The following is a 19,230-nucleotide window of genomic DNA, read 5'->3' on the forward strand; positions in this document are numbered from 1 at the left end:
ATGTTAATATTAATGTTTTCTAATAAGAAACGTAAAAATATAAACTGAAATAATATAATAGAGTGGCTTAAGATTTTTGTAACAGCTAAACCTGGGTTTGAGTTCTGGCCCTACCACTTATGTCATGAAAAATATCTATTATTAAAAAAAGGTGGAGAAGACTGACCTTAAGGAAACATGAAGGATGATGAAAATGTTTTATATCTCAATCATAGTGGTAGTTACACTTGTCAAAACTCATCAAGTGATATACTTAAAACAAGTACTTTTTATTGGGTATAAATTATAACTCAATATACTAGTTTTTTTATCTTAAAGAGAGAGACATAAGTACAAATTTAGCCCAGATGACTTTTTTTTTAAACAGCCCAAATAAGTTCATTGACACGGTGCAAGATTATCTTCTATAATTCTCAAGTGCGATTTGAAGTCAAGGGTATGCTTTATGCTCTCAAAATATAAGGCTTGTCAAGTACCTTAGCTATCATTTATTGAGCATTGACTGTGTGCCTGCCATACGCTGTATTCATTATCTTACTCAATTTTCAGAAAAATCCCATGAATGGGTATACAATCATCCTTGTTTTACAGATTAGAAAACTAAAAAGCCTAAGATATAAGTAATTTGGCTAAACTCACAAAGATGGTAAGTCATAGAGGAGACTTTCAGATCCAGGTTGGCCTGACTTAAGAGGTGGAGCTCTTTTTCACTCTGCAGCACTGCCTCTTGATTTACTTACTACATATGCAATTCAGCAGGCTTCCTTTTTGTTTTACTTGGTAAATGACTAGGCTCTGATTCTTACAAGGCGGAAGAAGAGCCAGAGGAAGTAGCAGAAGAAACTGCTACACATTAAGGTTTAAAATTAGGAATAAATAAAAAATCAAGGGAAGATTACACATGTAAATTACTGAAAAGTAACTATAAGGATTCATCTAAAGAGAATACTTAAGTTCTTAAAAAAAGAAATTACAAAGCAACAAGTAAAGGGTGTGTCTGCACATGTGGGAGTATGTGCCCGCACACACGCACACACGCGTGCTGGGGGGACATTAACATAAACATACACTGGGGGAAGTCAAAAGTGCATGAAATATTAAAACCCTAATGACTAGCTATCAACGCTATCAACGTCCAAACTTGGAATATCATATCTTTATCTGTATTTCAAGTATAATTGGGCAAAAGGTTAATTTAAAACACTTACAAAACAGCCACAGTTAACACCAAATCAAGATTGTTCTAGGGGCACCTGGGTGGCTCAGTGGGTTAAAAGCCTCTGCCTTCAGCTCGGGTCATGATCCCAGAGTCCTGGGATCGAGCCCCATATCGGGCTCTCTGTTCAGCAGGGAGCCTGCTTCCTCCTCTCTCTCTCTCTCTCTCTCTCTCTCTGTCCGCCTCTCTGCCTAATTGTGATCTCTGTCAAATAAATAAATAAAATCTTTAAAAAAAAAAAAAAAGATTGTTCTAGAAAGATCTGATGTTAACTATAGTTTCAAATGTTCAGAACTTTTAATTAGGACATTTTTATTAGCCCTGTCTTGAGATATTCAGAATAATCAAACGTCCTTAGAAACAACACTACCATTCACCTGCTGCGCAGTTTCAATTCTTTCTTCTTCCATTTCTAAGGAAGTAAAACCCTTGGAGAGAATGTCTTCTGTAGATTCAGGTACTACCAAAGTCTGTACAACGGGCAGCGATTGGGATGTTATGCTACACAAATCTTCGACCGGAAGCTTCAAAAAAAAAAAAGAGCCCCAAAAATATTTAAATAACTTGAAAATTCTCTAAACTCAAGTTATTCCATCTCACTGTTTTGAAAGAGAAAGGAATGTTTTCTGTTAAATCATTTGAGGTAAATAAATGCCATATAATAATACAACTAGGCTCTTTCTAGTAAATGCTAGTCTCAAAGTATAAACATGATACTGGTATCACACCACTAGTAAAGTATGACTGTTGAGTTACCTTTCTAAAACTGGCCATTAATCTATGCCAATCAATACACATTTTCTTACTTGAACATCTTGTGAACTGGCCCCAAAGGCAAAAACCTGTGTGTTGTTGAAAGTAGCTTGCCTTTCCCAGATCTAACAAAAGAACTTGGCCTAATTAATCCACCAATAGAAAATAAATCACACCCAAGAATTAACTATCAAAATTATCAATTATCTCCTTCTGCCATGTCTACCCCTGGCACACTTCACACACACCTTCTTAGTGACTATTTTGAAATTTCAACTGAGTAGAAAGAATCTCAGAGTTCCCCATCAGTTTCAGAAGAGCCCCATCTAGAAGGCCTCACTTTGACGCCCTCAGACCTACAGGAGTTTCTAGTTTTCCTATAGTCACACAGACATACTATTTTTAGGCCTATAATAAATGAAGTGTGGATGCAGGGTAAAGTAAACAGGCCTGTTTCATTTCAGTTCCAGTTTTTAGTCCTTAGGGCGTAACATTTAAGGCCCACCTATATAAAACCTTGACCCAGGGCTTTAGGAAATTGTCCCCATCTGTTTTTCTAGATATAAAACTTTCATCTGAAGATAGGATTTTGATCTTCAAAGCTTTAAAAAAAAAAAAAAAAGGCTAGATGCACAAGGCACCATCACTAATTTAGAAAAACAACCATTTAAAAATAGGCTTTTTTGTACCTGAGTTCAAGTTGAGTGACACCTTCTGGTATAGTAAAGCATCTTACAGCAGGACACCTGGTTTGTCCTGATCCTGTATAAGCTGTGAGACCATGGGCAAATTACTTAATGCTCAATTTCTTTTCTATAAAATATCCTCAATTTTTTTTCTATAAAATAAAAATTACAGTATCGGAGAGTCTGGGTGGCTCAGTTAAGTGTCTGCCTCTGGCTGAGGTCATTATCTCAGGATTATGATATTAAGCCCCACATGGGGCTCCTGGCTCAGTGGTGAGTCTGCTTCTCCCTCCCCCATGCCACTTCCCCTGGCTCATGCTCTCTCTCTCTCAAATAAAATCTTTAAAAAAACAGATGGCTTCCCAGGGGAATTCTACCAAACTTTTAAAGAAGAATGAATGCCTATTCTCCTGAAACTGTTCCAAGAAATAAAAATGGAAGGAAAACTTCCAAACTCATTTTGTGAGGCCAGCATTACCTTGATCCCAAAGCCAAAGACCCTATCAAAAAAGAGAATTACAGACCAATATCCTTGAAGAATACAAATGCAAAAATTCTCACCAAAATACTAGCCTATAGGATCCAACAGCACATTCAAAGGATTATTCACCACAACCAAGTGGGATTTATTCCTGGGCTGCAAGGTTGGTTCAACATCCGCAAATCAATCAATGTGATTCAATACATTAATAAAAGAAAGAATAAAAACCATATGATACTCTTAATTGATGCTGAAAAAGCATTTGACAAAGTACAGCATCCTTTCTTGATCAAAACTCTGCAAAGTGTAGGGATAGAGGGTACATACCTCAAAATCATCAAAGCCATCTATGAAAAACCCACAGCAAATATCATTCTCAATGGAGAAAAACTAAGAGCTTTTCCAGTAAGGTCAGGAACACAGCAGGGATGTCCGTTATCACCACTGCTATTCAACATAGTACTAGAAGTCCTAGCCTCAGCAATCAGACAACAAAAAGAAATTAAAGACATCCAAATCAGCAAAGAAGAAGTCAAACTCTCACTCTCTGCAGATGAGATGATACTTTATGTGGAAAACCCAAAAGACTCCGCTCCAAATCTGCCAGAACTTGTACAGGAATTAAGTAAAGTATTAGGATGTAAAATCAATGCACAGAAATCAGCTGCATTTCTCTACATCAACAACAAGACAGAAGAAAGAGAAATTAAGGAGTCAATCCCATTTACAACTGCACCCAAAACCATAAGATACCTAAGAATAAACCTAACCAAAGAGGCAAAGAATCTGTACTCAGAAAACCATAAAGTACTCATGAAAGAAATTGAGGAAGACACAAAGAAATGGAAAAATGTTCCATGTTCATGGACTGGAAGAGCAAATATTGTGAAAATGTCTATGCTACTTAAAGCAATCTACATGTTTAATGTAATCCCTATCAAAATACCATCCATTTTTTTCAAAGAAATGGAACAAATAATCCTAAAATTTATATGGAACCAGAAAAGACCTCGAATAGCCAAAGCAATATTGAAAAAGAAAGCCAAAGTCGGTGGCATCACAATTCCAGACTTCAAGCTCTATTACAAAGCTGTCATCATCAAGACACTATGGTACTGGCACAAAAACAGACACATGGATCAATGGAACAGAATAGAGAGCCCAGAAATAGACCCTCAACTCTACGGTCAACTAATCTTCAACAAAGCAGGAAAGAATGTCCAATGGAGAAAAGACAGTCTCTTCAACAAATGGTGCTGGGGAAATTGTACAGCCACATGGACCATTTCCTTACACCACACACAAAAATAGACTCCAAATGGATGAAGGACCTCAATGTGAGAAAGAAATCCATCAAAATCCTTGAGGAGAACACAGGCAGCAACCTAGACCTCAGCCGCAGCAACTTCTTCTTAGGAACACTGCCAAACGCAAGGGAAGCAAGGGCAAAAATGAACTACTGGGACTTCATCAAGATCAAAAGCTTTTGCACAGCAAAGGAAACAGTTAACAAAACCAAAAGACAACTGACAGAATGGGAGAAGATATTTGCAAACGACATATCAGATAAAGGGCTAGTATCCAAAATCTATAAAGAACTTATCAAACTCAACACCGAAAGAAAAAATAATCCAATCAAGAAATGGGCAGAGGACATGAACAGACATTTCTGCAAAGAAGACATCCAGATGGCCAACAGACACATGAAAAAGTGCTCCACATCACTCGGCGTCAGGGAAATACAAATCAAAACCACAATGAGACATCACACCAGTCAGAATGGCTAAAATTAACAAGTCAGGAAATGACAGATGCTGGTGAGTATAACCCTCCTACACTGCTGGTGGGAATGCAAGCTGGTGCAGCCAGTCTGGAAAATAGCATGGAGGTTCCTCAAAAAGTTGAAAATAGAGCTACCCTATGACCCAGCAATCACACTACTGGGTATTTACCCTAAAGATACAAACGTAGTGATCCGAAGGGGCACATGCACCCGAATGTTTATAGCAGCAATGTCCACAATAGCCAAACTATGGAAAGAACCTAGATGTCCAACAACAGATGAATGAATAAAGAAAATATGGTATATATATACAATGGAATACTATGCAGCCATCAAAAGAAATGAAGTCTTGCCTTTTGCAACAACGTGGATGGAACTAGAGGGTATTATGCTGAGCGAAATAAGTCAATCAGAGAAAGACAATTATCATATGGTCTCCCTGGTATGAAGAATTTGAGAGGCAATGTGGGGGGTTTGGTGGGTAGGGGAGGAAAAAAATGAAACAAGATGGGATTGGGAGGGAGACAAACCATAAAATACTCTTAATCTCACAAAACAAACTGAGGGTCTGGGGGGAGGAAGGCAGGGAGACAGTAGTTGGGTTATGGACATTGGGAAGGGTATGTGCTATGGTGAGTGCTGTGAAGTGTGTAAACCTGGAAATTCACAGACCTGTACTCCTGGGGCTAATAATACATTATATGTTAATAATAAATAAAAAAAATTTTTTAATCTTCAAAAAAAAAAAAAAGAAAAGAAAAAGAACCCTTGTATCTCTATCATGAAGCCATTGTGAAAAAAAGAAAACACAGGTGTGGGAAAACAGGCTTCTTAAACTCCTGGGAAGCTGCAGGCCAAAAAAGAAAAACAAAACTGCTTAGGAAGGTCCTTGATCTGTCTTCTCCCCACAAATGAGTCTAACTCAAGAGCCAGGAGGTCGTGGGTATATGTAAATACATCTTATTAAGAGCATCACTAATTCATGGATACTTCCTGAATGGTGACATAATACCTCAGTACAAAAGGACACAGTAAGCACTAAGATTCTCAAACCCAGTGAGACTCTACCTTGAATCTGAAGCGTCACCAGCAACTGTGTGCTGCCACCAAGGGTAAAGGGCCTTTGCTTCATTTCAATTCCAGTTTTGAGTCTGGAGGCAGAGAAGCTGTGCATTCACACTGCTCCTGCTCTCTGGAACCAGCCCAATTACCAACAACAAACAGCCTCTTTGGAGAGGGGGAGGTGACCCACCAGAGACAACACTAGGTGTATTTAGCATAAATCTATAAATCAGAATCTGGAGTAATTCTTGGGAACAGAACAGTCCATATGCTATTTTTATAAAATTATACCTCATTAGGAGTAAAACTTAGTTTTAAATGAACAGACTGTGACAAAATTCAAAAATATGGGACGCCTGGGTGGCTCAGTGGGTTAAGTGTCTGCCTTCGGCTTTGGTTGTGATCCCAGAGTCCTGGGATCAAGTCCCACATCAGGCTCCCTGATCTATGGGGACTCTGCTGCTCCCTCATGTGCTTTCTCTCTTTCCTCTGACAAATAAATAAAATCTTTAAAAAAAATTAAAACATACAATACCTAAAAGGGAAAAGGGCTCCGAGGGAGATGTGGATCGGGCTCAGATTTGAAAAACATACTAAAAAGCACAGGGATACTAGGCTAAGGTAAAAGAAAGCTGGACAGAGGGCTGCTGCGGTGGATTCATCAGTGACTCCACACAGCTAAAGAATCAGTGAAATTAAAGACAGTTGATACAGTCACCCAACAGTAAACACACCCAGGGAAAACAGAGTGAGAAAATACAAACTGAACACACTATCCAAGAACAGTGGGATGACATCAAATTATCTAGTATATGCATAATTTGAATCCCAAAAGGAGAGCGAATAGGGTAGAAAAAAATTTTAGTTGAGAATTTTCCAAAAATAGTAAGACATCAAACTTCAGTTCTAAACTCAGAGAATTCCAAATGGAATACATACACACACAAATGCACATCTAGACACATGAAATTCGGACTCCTGAAAAACAAAATTAAAAAGAAAATCTTGGCAGACCAAGGAGAAAAGACTTCACATGCAGAAGAATGAAGATAAGAATTACAGCAGACTTCTCATCAGAAATTATGCAAATCTTTTAAGTGATAAAAGGAAAAACCTTTCAATCCAGAGTTCTTTATCTAGAATATCTTTTTTAAATGAAAGGGAAATAGAGACTGTTTAAACAAAGCTAAGAAAATGCATTTCTAGCAGACCTGTACTACAAGAAATGTTAAAGGCAGTTCTCCAAAAGCAGACAGAACATAAATACCAGATGGGAACCTCAATCTTAAAAAAAAAAACAAAATCAAATAAACAACAAAAAACTAAAGCTCTCCAGAAATGGGTAAAATAAAGATAAATATGACAATTTTTAAAATGTTTAATCACTCAGAAAGATTCAAAGGTCAAAAGCAAACATAGTATCAATGTATCATGGGTTTAAAACATATGTAAAAGTAAAATACATAACAATAGCACAAAAGAGAAAAAGGAAGAATTGGGAGCATACTCATACGAGGTTCTTATTCGCACATTAAGTACTATAGTATTTAAAGTAGACTGTGCCTAATTAAAGAAATATGTTGTAAACACTAGGGCAATCATTTGAAATATTGAAAATCCATAGAGAACCTAGCAAAATTCAGTCCTTCAATACCACTAAGACCTATATCCATCTTTAATTCAATCCCTTTGAGAAAAAGATCTTAAATGTATCTTTAAAAATCATATAAATCAATGTCAAAATTCTGGTTGTGATACCAGAAAACACGCAATACATGGTTTTGCAAAATGAAAATGTGATCATATTCTCTTATCAGAGTTTATGAGGTCTTAAATGACATAATTTTGACACCACTTGACAATATATCACAAATTACAAATGAAAAGTAAAATTCCACTTGTTCCAGAATCATTTATAATATCCATAGCAGTCCTTTTAAACATAGTAACTTGAAAAGATAATAAATTCACATGGTACAAAATTTAAAGGACATTCAGCGAAAGTCCCCTTCCTATGGACCCATCCTCCAACCATCCAGTTCCTTCTTCAGAAGCTATTCTTTACAATTTTCTCATGACTCTCTCCTACAATAGCCCATGTACACACAAGGTAAGTGTACCTTTGTAACCTGAATAATAGTATGCTATACACACTTTGCCTTTTCCAATTAATATGCATCATTTTCTACTGTTTTTCAACAGAGTATGGATTTCACTCTCTCACTTTAAATTCGTAACTGTCACTAAACTGTAACAGGCCGATTATTTTAGAAGTCCAGGGGTACAGAATGATTATTTAAGTAAAAATCAAGTCTTCTTCTCCTCTGCCCTCCCAGTTGTTCTTCTCTAAGGCAATACCAGTGTTTATAATCGAGAAATTCTGCTAAGGAATTTGAGGGCAGAATGAAGAACTTAAGAAAGAATGAAAGAGATAATTTACAATTTTTAATCAATCTTCCCTTACAGAAATTATTCAAAACACAAAAACATAATTTTATTCTAAATCATCAAAAGAGGGTGCCTGGGTGGCTCAGTCATTAGGCATCTGCCTTCAGCTCAGGTCATGATCCCAGATTCCTGGGATGGAGTCCCACATCTGGCTCCCTACTCAGCAGGAAGCCTGTGTCTCCTTCTTCCACTTCCCCTGCTTGTCTTCCCTCTCTCGCTGTGTCTGTCAAATAAATAAAATCTTTAAAAATAAATAAATAAATAAAAATCATCAAAAGAATTACAATAGAAAAGATCCTTCCCCCAACCCCCACTTTTAGCCAATTTAACCATTTTCAATATTTTTGATGGTTATCCCATAACTCTAAACAGATTTACACAAGTCTTCACTCAATTTGACAATCTAAGGTCCCCACTAATTAAAATGAAGAAATGAGTATCCCTAATATTTTCCTCTACGTTTAATCTCAAATCCTGTCATTTATATCATCTCTTTTGTAGCTCTTCAAAATTAATAATATTTATACTTTGTTCTGTAATTAAATCTTTAGATTTTTAAAATGGTAGTACATACTTCCTGACTTCCATAAATTTACCAGAACTACAAGTTCACTGATAATGTCTTTCTTCTTGGGGTGCCACAAATATTACTGTCATGTCAAAAGGACCGAAGGTGTCATAGAAATGTGGTCACTCTGTCATCTTGAACCAAAAAATATTTATCTTCTAGCAGCGCCTGGGGTGGCTCAGTGGGTTAAGCCTCTGCCATCGCCTCAGGTCATGATCTCAGGGTCCGGAGATCGAGCCCCGCATCGGGCTCTCTGTTCAGCAGGGAGCCTGCTTCCCCCCTCTCTCTCTACCTGACGTCTGCCTACTTGTGATCTTTCTCTCTGTGTCAAATAAATAAATAAAATCTAAAAAAAAAATTTATCTTCTAATTTACTCCAGAAACAAAATCATATGAAAAACTCTAGATACTTGAGAAGGTAATGCAGATATTCCAGATATAGTCTATAGTCTAGATGCTGTGAGTAAACATGATAACTTAAATACATGAAAAAGCATTCTATGTGATTACTTTATGTACAAATACTACTTTTCATGCATAAGGACTTTTATTTTATTTTTAAAGATTTTATTTATTTATTCGACAGAGCAAAAGCAGAGGGAGTGGCAGGCAGAGGGAGAGGGAAAAGCAGGCTCCCAGCTGAGCAGGGAGCCCCATGTGGGGCTCGATCCTAGGACCCTGACATCATGACCTGAGCCAACTGAGCCACCCAGGTGCCCTGCGTAAGAACTTTTAAATACCAAAAACAGAAGGAGGCTTCCCGTCCTGTTTCCTTGTTCTCACTAACACAAAACCAATTTCTCTCAAACCAAGCAAGAGAGAAGCCACACTGACCACTTCTAAGAAGTAATTTTTAATAGAAACAAAACAAGTTGCTTTTTAAAGAGTGTGAGAAAATGCCCCCATTAGGTACATTTGCTCAGCTGTCTTCTTTTCTCAAAGCACCTGGAACAGAAAGGAAAATCAAGAAGAGGTGTGGTGGTCACAAACTTTCCTGTTCTGACCTCCCATTCACTCCTGGCTCAGTCAGTAGGGCATGCAACTCTGCATCCGGGAGCTGTGAGTTCGAGTCCTACACTGGGTGTAGAAATCACTTTAAAAAAAATAAGGCGCCTGGGTGGCTCAGTGGGTTAAGCCGCTGCCTTCGGCTCAGGTCATGATCTCAGGGTCCTGGGATCGAGTCCCGCATCGGGCTCTCTGCTCAGCAGGGAGCCTCCTTCCCTCTCTCTCTCTCTGCCTGCCTCTCTGCCTACTTGTGATCTCTGTCAAAGAAATAAATAAAATCTTTAAAAAAAAAAAAAAAAAATATATATATATATATATATATATATATATATATATATATATATATATAAATAAACAAACTGGCTCTCAATCACTCCTGAGTCCTCTGGCTCACTCACACTGTATTGGCTGCTAGAGAGAACTGACATTTACCACCAGAGAGAAAGAACACAGATCTAGGTTCCTAATTGGCAGTCCTGGAGAGTTACCGTATAGTTTACGTAAATGGTACATTAACATCTTAAATAATAATTACAATAAACTATCAACCTTACCTGACCAGCTAAGCAGGTCCAGGAAAAATAAATAAATAAATACACCTTTCTTTCCCAAACTTTACTTCTTGCAGAGTTCTGGGTTAGACAATATCACTTTCATAATCTAAACATTCCATTCCCTAAACGAACCCTGATGCTACTTTCTCTCTTTGGAGTAAATCACTGAAGAGGTATAGATGGAATCCCAGAACCTTCCTCAAGGCACTTAACCTCTTCTTTTTTTTAACCTTTGGTCTGAATGACACCTGTACCAGCTCAGGATCATAAGATTCTAATCTATTCTCTCAAGTTATTAATCATTTGGGGGACAAAAGCATAAAATATAATACTACCAGGACACCTGCTGTGTGCAGTTTACATACATGATTTCACTGAATTCTCACAATTCCCCATTAGACAAGTAAGGTACTATTATGATCCCCATTTTATAAAGAAAAAAACAGGTTAAATTTATAAGAACACACAGCCTTTAGGAATACACTGTTGCAGTACATTTCAGGTACATTTCAGGATCAATTATTGTAGCATTTATCAAGAACTACTAAGTTCAGCAAAAAGAAAAAGGCCCTCACTACTAAAAAATTTGCCCTGGCTACAAGAAACCAGTCTACCTAATACTCTACTGCAAACTCTTTTATCTAACACCAAAAAAAAAAAAAAAAAAAAGATAAAACTTCTTTCCAAGATAAGACCAGTTTCCCTTAATAAAAGAGAAAGCTATTTTCTAGAGAAGTTAACAGCTTTATGATATTTACTGAAGCGTTAGCTGGTCTTTTGCTGTTCAACGAACCTGCTTAGTTCCAGTTGTTCAGGAAGTAATTAATCTTATGAAAATTGTGAAACACTACAGAAAATCCTTTACAGAAACACTTGATGAAATAAAAATTGAGGCATTCTTTTTCAGCACCAGTGTTAAGAGTGGTAAGAGACAAAGAATTCAATTCTAATGTTCCTACCAGACATATAAATACTTTAGTAAAGGTAAATGAAGACTGTAGAGAGCTGCAAAACAATGATCCCTCTGAAGGATCCCAGACAGGTAAATAAAGGTCATTTCATTCTCGTAGGAATCCGGTATCTATGCTTTGTGTACAAGAACACCTTCACTGAATCCCTGAACTTGTCAAGCTCATCTCCTACCCATGACTTTGCATTGTTTTTTCCTCCACCTGGAAGGTTATTTCTCTAGTCTTTGCAAGGCTGGCATCTTGTTTTCCACCATGAGTTCTCACCTTAGACTCTCACTTTGTTAGACTTCCTTCCTTGTCCAGAGCACATCTCATCCCTTTGTGTCACAGTATCTTGTTTTATTTTCCTTGTATCATGGATCACTGTCTGAACTTACCTTATTCTTTTTTACAAGTTTATGATCACAATTATGTCAGCTCCATGAGACTAGGATCTTGATTTTCCTACCCTTCTAGCCTCAATTCCTAGCCCAGAGAAGGCACATAATATATATTAAACGACCGCATAAGGAGAATGTGGGCATTATACCGCATAAATATGGGGGAAAAATGGGGTGAAAATGAAAGATTCCATTTATCTCCCCCAAACCCCTTTCCTTCATGCTCAGTAATAACAGTTTATAAGCTAGGGGCGCCTGGGTGGCTCGGTGGGTTAAGCCGCTGCCTTCGGCTCAGGTCATGATCTCAGGGTCCTGGGATCGAGTCCCGCATCGGGCTCTCTGCTCAGCAGGGAGCCTGCTTCCTCCTCTCTCTCTGCCTGCCTCTGTGCCTACTTGTGATCTCTGTCTGTCAAATGAATAAATAAAAAAAAATCTTTAAAAAAAAAAAAAAAAAAATAACAGTTTATAAGCTAAGATAATAAAAACAAATTGGGTTACTATTCTTGTGGACTGTGTTCCCCACAGGTGAGGCAATGTCCAAGCATCCTGCTTCTGTAACGGGCCAAATCAATTACAAACAGACTGGAACATTTACAGAGCAAACAACTTCTATTATCCAGAGCATAAAAGACTTTGATAGCCAAGCCAAAGAAATTTCCACCTGTTTCCTCCTTTATTGCAGCACAGCATCCTATAGGTGGACAGAGGAATACAAGAAAGAACACCTGTACTTTATCGAGCAGCACAAAACAGTGAAAGTGAACTTTCAAATCCAAGTTCTCAACCTCTAATAGTTGAGGGTAAAAAAGAAAAACTTGAAGTCTCTAAAAACAATCTGCCTTTGGACACAATTCCAAATCGTGTACAAGGAGTGCTTCCAACATAAAAAAATAACCATCATTATTAATAAAATGATAATCCCAAACCTGGCCCTCGAAACCAGAAAAAAGTCTGTGTCTGTCAAGCATCTGACAATTCATAAGATGTACTTCTTGGTATTGCAACTACTTGAACTGAATCACACAAGCGGTAATATACATAATATTTTAATGAAGATTAAAAATGTTGACACTAACACCGAAAACCAGCGTTACCTAATAAGGTACTGACCCAGCTTTCAAAGAAAATTCGTTTTTATGGCTTCGTTATAGGTCAGATCAATCGATCTCCCAGAACCCGCACTTGGAGAGCTTATTGCTCAATGTGCGATGGATGAAACCGTCACTCAGGATCAAATTTTGTCTCTCCAAGTGCCCCCGTGGAAGAAGGAAGCTGGGTTACTCATCACGGTGGTAAACGAATACCAGTAGGAAGAAGGTTGTCCTGAAGCAAAGCTCTTTGGGTTCGGTGCCCTCTCCTGGGAGATGGTGGGCAGCAGGAATGGGTCTCAGCTGATAGCAGGGACACCGGAGGCAAGACGCTCAGGGCAAGGCTCCGAGCCAACCGTCCCGGAGTGCTGGGTGCCAGCCAACACCAGCCACTGGACGCCCCCGCAGACGTCCCCGCGCGAGAGTAGAGTCGGCGGTCGCCGGCAGTGCAAGGCCTGACAGCCCCGGAAGGTGAGGGGGCCTCTCCCACCCGAGCCGTCACCGTGGCTGGGGAGGAGCGAGGAAAGCCCCCGTGCAGGAGTCTGCAAGGCCGCGGTCCGCGGGCGCGCCCGAAAAGTATCCCAGTCCCGCCTCCTTGCCGCCCCAGCCCGGTTCCAGCAGGTCACCTCACCTCGAACGGAATGGGCAGGTTCTCTGCCGCCGCCTTCAGCTCCAACACCGAGTCCATCTGCCTGTCGGTCAGCGGCGCCGTCGTGTCGGGTCGCCGATCCCACAGAGCCAGCTTTTCCCGAGCGTCCCGCTCTGCCGCCGCCTCAGGCGGCAGCAGGAGCGCCGCCTCTGCCATTGCCGCCGCCCCTGTGGGCCTCAGCAACACCGGGGTGGTGGGGACCCCGACAGAGAGGCCCGGGCCACTTCCGGGGGAGCCAGGGCTTCCAGCGAGGCACGGGCGGCAGGGCGGAGCGTAATAACCTGACCCCGGAAATGCTTCCCCAGTGTGTGTGGGCGGGACCGAGTCCAGGACAGACGTGGCTCTAAACAGAGTACAAATATTTCCGGTTAGGATATAGAAGCAGCGGGCGAAGAAGACAGGCCCTGACGGAAATACAAATGCCCCTACCGGAAGCCTCTTTCTCAACTTCAATAACTTTATTTTTACGTGTTCTTCAGATTATTGACAATTGAGCTACCTGACCCTGCCGGCAGGGGTCCTCCTGAGCTCCAGGATCTCCTGCCTCTGCTCACAGCTGAATAGTCTGCGTGGACCGTGTGATTTCCGTGTAGACGTGTAGACAGTTTCCAGAGCCTAGATCACAACCAGTATAAACTTTTCCAATGTCCACTAAATCTGCTGTTAGAAAACCAAGTTATGAAAACAAAATTTCAAAGATTTCTGTATATCAAAAATCCTTAATAATATTAAATAACTGGAAACAAATATCCAACATTGAAGAACTGGATTAATTCATGGCACTGACACGTAATTAAGGTCCTATTCTGTCCAGGGTGGCTCAGTCCGTTAAGCCCCTGCAAGCGGCAGACCCTTGAATTCGGCTGGGGTCGTGATCTCAGGGTCCAGGGGTGGGGCTCCATGCTCACCCAGGTTTGGGCTTCTCTATCTCCCTCTCTCTACCCCTCCCCCCTGCTCTCATGCATTCTCCCTCTCTAAAATACATAAATTTTTTTTTAAAATACTCTTCTTTTAAATCATGTTGCAGTTTTTTTAATCATGTAGCTTTGACAAATAATTAAAAACAATTATATTGGATAATTTATAAAAGTTCTATATTCTATAACTTATAAAATAAATAAATATCTGTGAGTCCATACTGATATAAATAAATGATTAAGTAAATGGGGGAGAAGGGATAATTCTACAGAGGAATTCCAATCAATAAATATAGAACGAGCACTGAAAAATAAAATTAAATTTTAAAAAAATAATAAATAAATAGAGTGATGAAAATAGTAATAATTGATGGACAAAATCTAAGAAGGGATTCTAAAATTAGTGGGTGAAAGTTTGAAGAGAAAAAGTCACATTGTATCAAATGATCTCCCCAAGGTATTTATTAATAGCAATGAGGGAGGCGGATATTAACTTTACAGTGGAGAAACCTGACAAGTATCACCTTAACCAAGCCACAGAGGTCAATGTCATCATCATGAAACCCCCAACATGATAAGTTGAGAAGGACACAATATCACTTCTGTGGTGATAATGCAGGTATTCCTGACAAAAATGCAAAACTACATTCTAATTATAAGGAAACATCAGACAAACTCAAATTGAGGGACATCCTATAAAGCAACTGACCAGTATTCTTCAAAAGTGTTAAGATCATAAAAGACAAGGAAAAACCACAGAACTGTTACAGCTAGATACAGTATAGGAATCAGGGTTAGATCCTGGTACACAAAAAGGGAAAACTATAGAATAAAATATAGATACTTCAATAAGGCCTGCAGTTTAGATTACACTATTGTACCACTGTTAATTTCCATTTTGATTCTTGTACATGATTTTGTAAGATGATAAAGTGGAGGAAGCTGAACAAAGGGCACACCTGAACTCTGTATTACTTTTGCAACTCTTCTGAAGTCTAAAATTACGTCAAAGTCAAGAGTTAAAACTCTCATGCTATAGAAAACATTTATCTACCTAAATGTAGGTGGTTGGGATTACTAATTATGGGGTTTTTTTCTTTTGGTATTTTTTTTTAACCATTCAACCCAGCTTCAGAGCATTGTTTCCCCATCAAACCACTCCACCGCTATTTCCTAAAGAAAGTCTTCTTGTAGGGGCACCTGGGTGGCTGAGTGGATTAAGCCTCTGCCTTCCGCTCAGGTCATGATCTCAGGGTCCTGGGATGGAGCCCCGAATCGGGCTCTCTGCTCAGCAGGAAGCCTGCTTCCCTTCCTCTCTCTCTGCCTGCCTCTCTGCCTACTTGTGATCTCTCTCTGTGTCAGATAAATTAAATCTTTAAAAAAAAAAAAAAAAAGTCCTCTTGTGCGCAAGAGTGCGGGTGCCCAAGAGTGGGGGTGGAAGCAGGGAGCAAAGGGGGAGAACCTCCAAGCAGACATGGAGAGAAAATGGACACAACCTAAATATTTTTCAGTTAAAAGAAGTCTTTCTCCTGTTATCTACTGCTACCTAGCCGACCAAACTAAAAATTTGTGGCCTAAAAAAGCCCACCATTTTGTTATCTTTCATAATTGCACGCATCAGAAAAGTCTATAGGGCACAGCAGAGAAGACACATGTCTGCCCACCACATCTGGAACCACAACTGGGGTGACTCGAATGGCTACAGCCTGGACCTCCGGGGGCTGTCTGCACGTCTCTGCACCCTCACAGGTCTCTCCATGGACCTTCTCCAGCATGAAGAGTATCTGGACTTCTTACAGCGAGCGGCTCGAGGCTTGGAGAGACTGTTCCCAGAGGCTTCTGACCTCCCCTTCAGAGTCATGGGTCACTTCCACTGCACTCTGTCAGGAGAGTCTCAACGGGCAGGCTAGATCTAGGAGGCAAATGACTCCACTTCCTAGAGGAAGGAATTGCAAAGAACAGGCAGCATTCTGAATCTACCACACGGGGCCAAATTTGGTAACCATTGAAAAGAATGAAATGTTTTATCAATTCTGCTTCCATGCAACCCTAGGGATTACCTAGGGGCACAAGGAAGCTTCTGAAAGTGATGGAAATGTCCTGGTTTTATCAAATTTTATCTTGTATCTATTAAATGTCCCATCTCTGTTGTGGTCGTGGTCTCACAACTGTACACATGGGTCAGAACAGTTCAAACTGTGCAGTTAAATAGTATATGTTTGCACATGCGACGCATTCATTACACCTCGATAAAACTGGGGCGAGGGGGAATGAAGCAGATCCGTAAGAAATGACATGGAAGAAGATTCGTCATATATTATTGAATGAAGAACGCAAGCTTCTGGAGCACTTGGGTGGCTCAGTCGATTAAACATCCAACTCTGGATGTCAGCTCAGGCTGTGATCTCAGGGTTCTGAGATCGAGCCCCATGTCGGGCTCTACCCCGGGCATAGAACCTGCTTAAGATTCTCTCTCTCCCTCTGTCCCTCCCCATCTACTTTCTCTCTCCCTCTCTAAAAAAGGAAGAAACCAAGCAAGCAAGAAAGCAAGCTGTAGAACAATATAAATATAATCCCACATTTAGTTTAAAAATCACACACGTACACAGAAGAAGAAAGAAAGGTCTGAAAAGATAAGTATAGCAACTTGTTTTATATATATATATATATATATATGTATGTATATATATATATAGTAGCTATGTATGTTATATATATATATAAGTTATATATATATATAGTAGTAGCTATCCCCTATGAGTTGGATTGGCAGAGCAGATAGAAGGATATAGGACAAGGGCTTCATTATTCTAAGATTTTTTTCTTAAGATTTTATTTATTTATTTGAGAGAGAGAGACCGCAGAGAGAGAAGCAGACTCCCCACCCAGCAGAAAGCCCAATGAGGGTCTCGATAGGACCCTGAGATCATGACCTGAGCCAAAGGAAAACACTTAACCCACTGAGCCACCCAGGTGCCCCTTTAAGATTGTTTTTGAAAAAGAATTGTTAGGGGCGTCTGGGTGGCTCAGTGGGTTAAAGCCTCTGCCTTAGGCTCAGGTCAGGATCCCAGAGTCCTGGGATTGAGCCCTGCATGGGGTTCCCTGCTCAAGCAGGGAGCCAGCTTCTCCCCCACCCCCACTGTCTGCCTCTCTGCCTACTTGTGATCTCTGTCTGTCAAATAAATAAATAAAATCTTAAAAAAAAAAAAAAAGAATTGTTAAAGAATGAACATACACTGGGGATGAGACAAAGTGAATTTTAGTTTGAGCTCTGCTGCTAACTAGCTCTGAGTCGGTATCTTCGTTTCCTAAAAAAACATGTACTTGTTCACAGCAATACTCCATCGAGTCCACTCTTCACACCCACCCAAATCACACAACCACTCCCCGTGCCTCCCGTCACCGAGCTCATGAGGAGGAGGGCCTCTCTGGGCCAGGGAGCACAAGCAGTCGCCTGCAGCTGGCCGGCTGGGAGCAGCTGTTCTGACCTGAATCGAGGGTGCGAGGCAATGCATGTCGAAGAAAAGAGATCTACGGCTGCCCTCTGACATGAAGAACGTTGGCATAGACATCACAGCAGCCTGGGAATTCAGCGACAGCTGGGTAAATGGAGGCACGTTAGGCCTTCGAGGGACTGACCAAGTGCTGGAAACCCATCTCCAGTGGCCTCTGCTCCTCTTAATCCCGCACACAGTACTCACTCAGTTTGCATTTCCACTGCCAGGACCCCAAGCGGTTACAGGTATAAAATCTGTAAAAGTTATTCACATGCACCCGTGGGAAATCTCAGACAAATGAGCCCTGGTCCAGGGTCTGAAATGGGGGGCCCTCCTCCCCCAACACACACCAAAGGAGGTCCCCTCCTTGTTCCTATCGACAGGGACGGTGGGGACCGGAGGTCCTGGTGATCTGTGAAGGCCTTCTCCGGGTGAAGATTGGGCTTGGAGCTCTCAGTTTTTAAAACTAACAGCCTGATATGTGAATTTTTTGTGTGTGAATAAAAACACAACAACAAAAAAAGCAAGAAACATATGTGTTCTTTTTCGAATGAAAGAACTTTCACGATTGCAGCATGGCGTAACAGGCAGGTACGCGACCAGCCTCATCTCGAAGCTGTATTTTAACATTATCGTCTGCAGATTTCATTACGTGTGGCTGGCATTTTGTTGTACACAACTGACAACCCTAAACAGGGGAAGGAGGAGAGAAACATTTTCTAAATTTTTTACGTATTTATTTTGACTTCCTTACTGGGATGTGAGCTTGCTAAAGAACAGCTGTGCCTACGGTGCTGGGTCCTGGCTTCCCTTCCCTCGCCCGCTCCTGAGCCCCAATTCCGCGTACTTGGGGTTAGCTGCTCGGGCAGAGACGGCGGCCGCTGCGCTCAGGGGCGCCCCCAGGTGGCGGCTGCTGATCCTCGGGCGCCCGGGGTTGTGCGCCCCGGCCCGCCCGACCTTCCACTCGCGACAGCTGCGGGGAAGAGCCCGCGCTCTCCCCGGACCGGGGCTGCGACTCCGGTGCAGGGAAACCCTGCCAACTCCGGGTGAGGAGCGCCGAGACAGCCCTTGCCCATCAGTAATGGGCTGCTTGGGGACACCCCTGTTCATTCTTGGCAGATTCGAGGCAGTCACCGCTCAGCTCCCTGCTAGAGAACGCAGGCCTCGGGTCT

The 19,230-nt window shown here is 40.8% G+C and overlaps 1 protein-coding gene across 3 annotated transcripts in view; it reads right to left on the reverse strand.

The window, feature by feature from the left end:
- Window positions 1-13,834, reverse strand: part of LOC111146982 (component of oligomeric golgi complex 3) — a 78,281-nt gene extending 64,447 nt beyond the window's left edge. Inside the window, exons 1-2 of one of the 3 annotated variants that reach the window (XM_022502787.1) lie at window positions 13,627-13,834; window positions 1,594-1,740 (exon numbers count right to left, since the gene is read on the reverse strand). In XM_022502787.1, the coding sequence (XP_022358495.1) occupies window positions 1,594-1,740; window positions 13,627-13,800 (321 nt within the window). In that variant the 5' untranslated portion in view covers window positions 13,801-13,834. Of the gene's footprint in view, window positions 1-1,586; window positions 1,741-13,626 lie in introns of those variants that run through there. The other 2 variants (XM_022502788.1, XM_022502789.1) reach the window with 2 other exon arrangements.
- Window positions 13,835-19,230: the final 5,396 nt, after the last annotated feature.

This window comes from Enhydra lutris, unplaced genomic scaffold (genome assembly GCF_002288905.1).
Source record: "Enhydra lutris kenyoni isolate GAN:26980312 unplaced genomic scaffold, ASM228890v2 scaffoldscaffold15, whole genome shotgun sequence".
Lineage (NCBI taxonomy): Eukaryota > Metazoa > Chordata > Mammalia > Carnivora > Mustelidae > Enhydra > Enhydra lutris.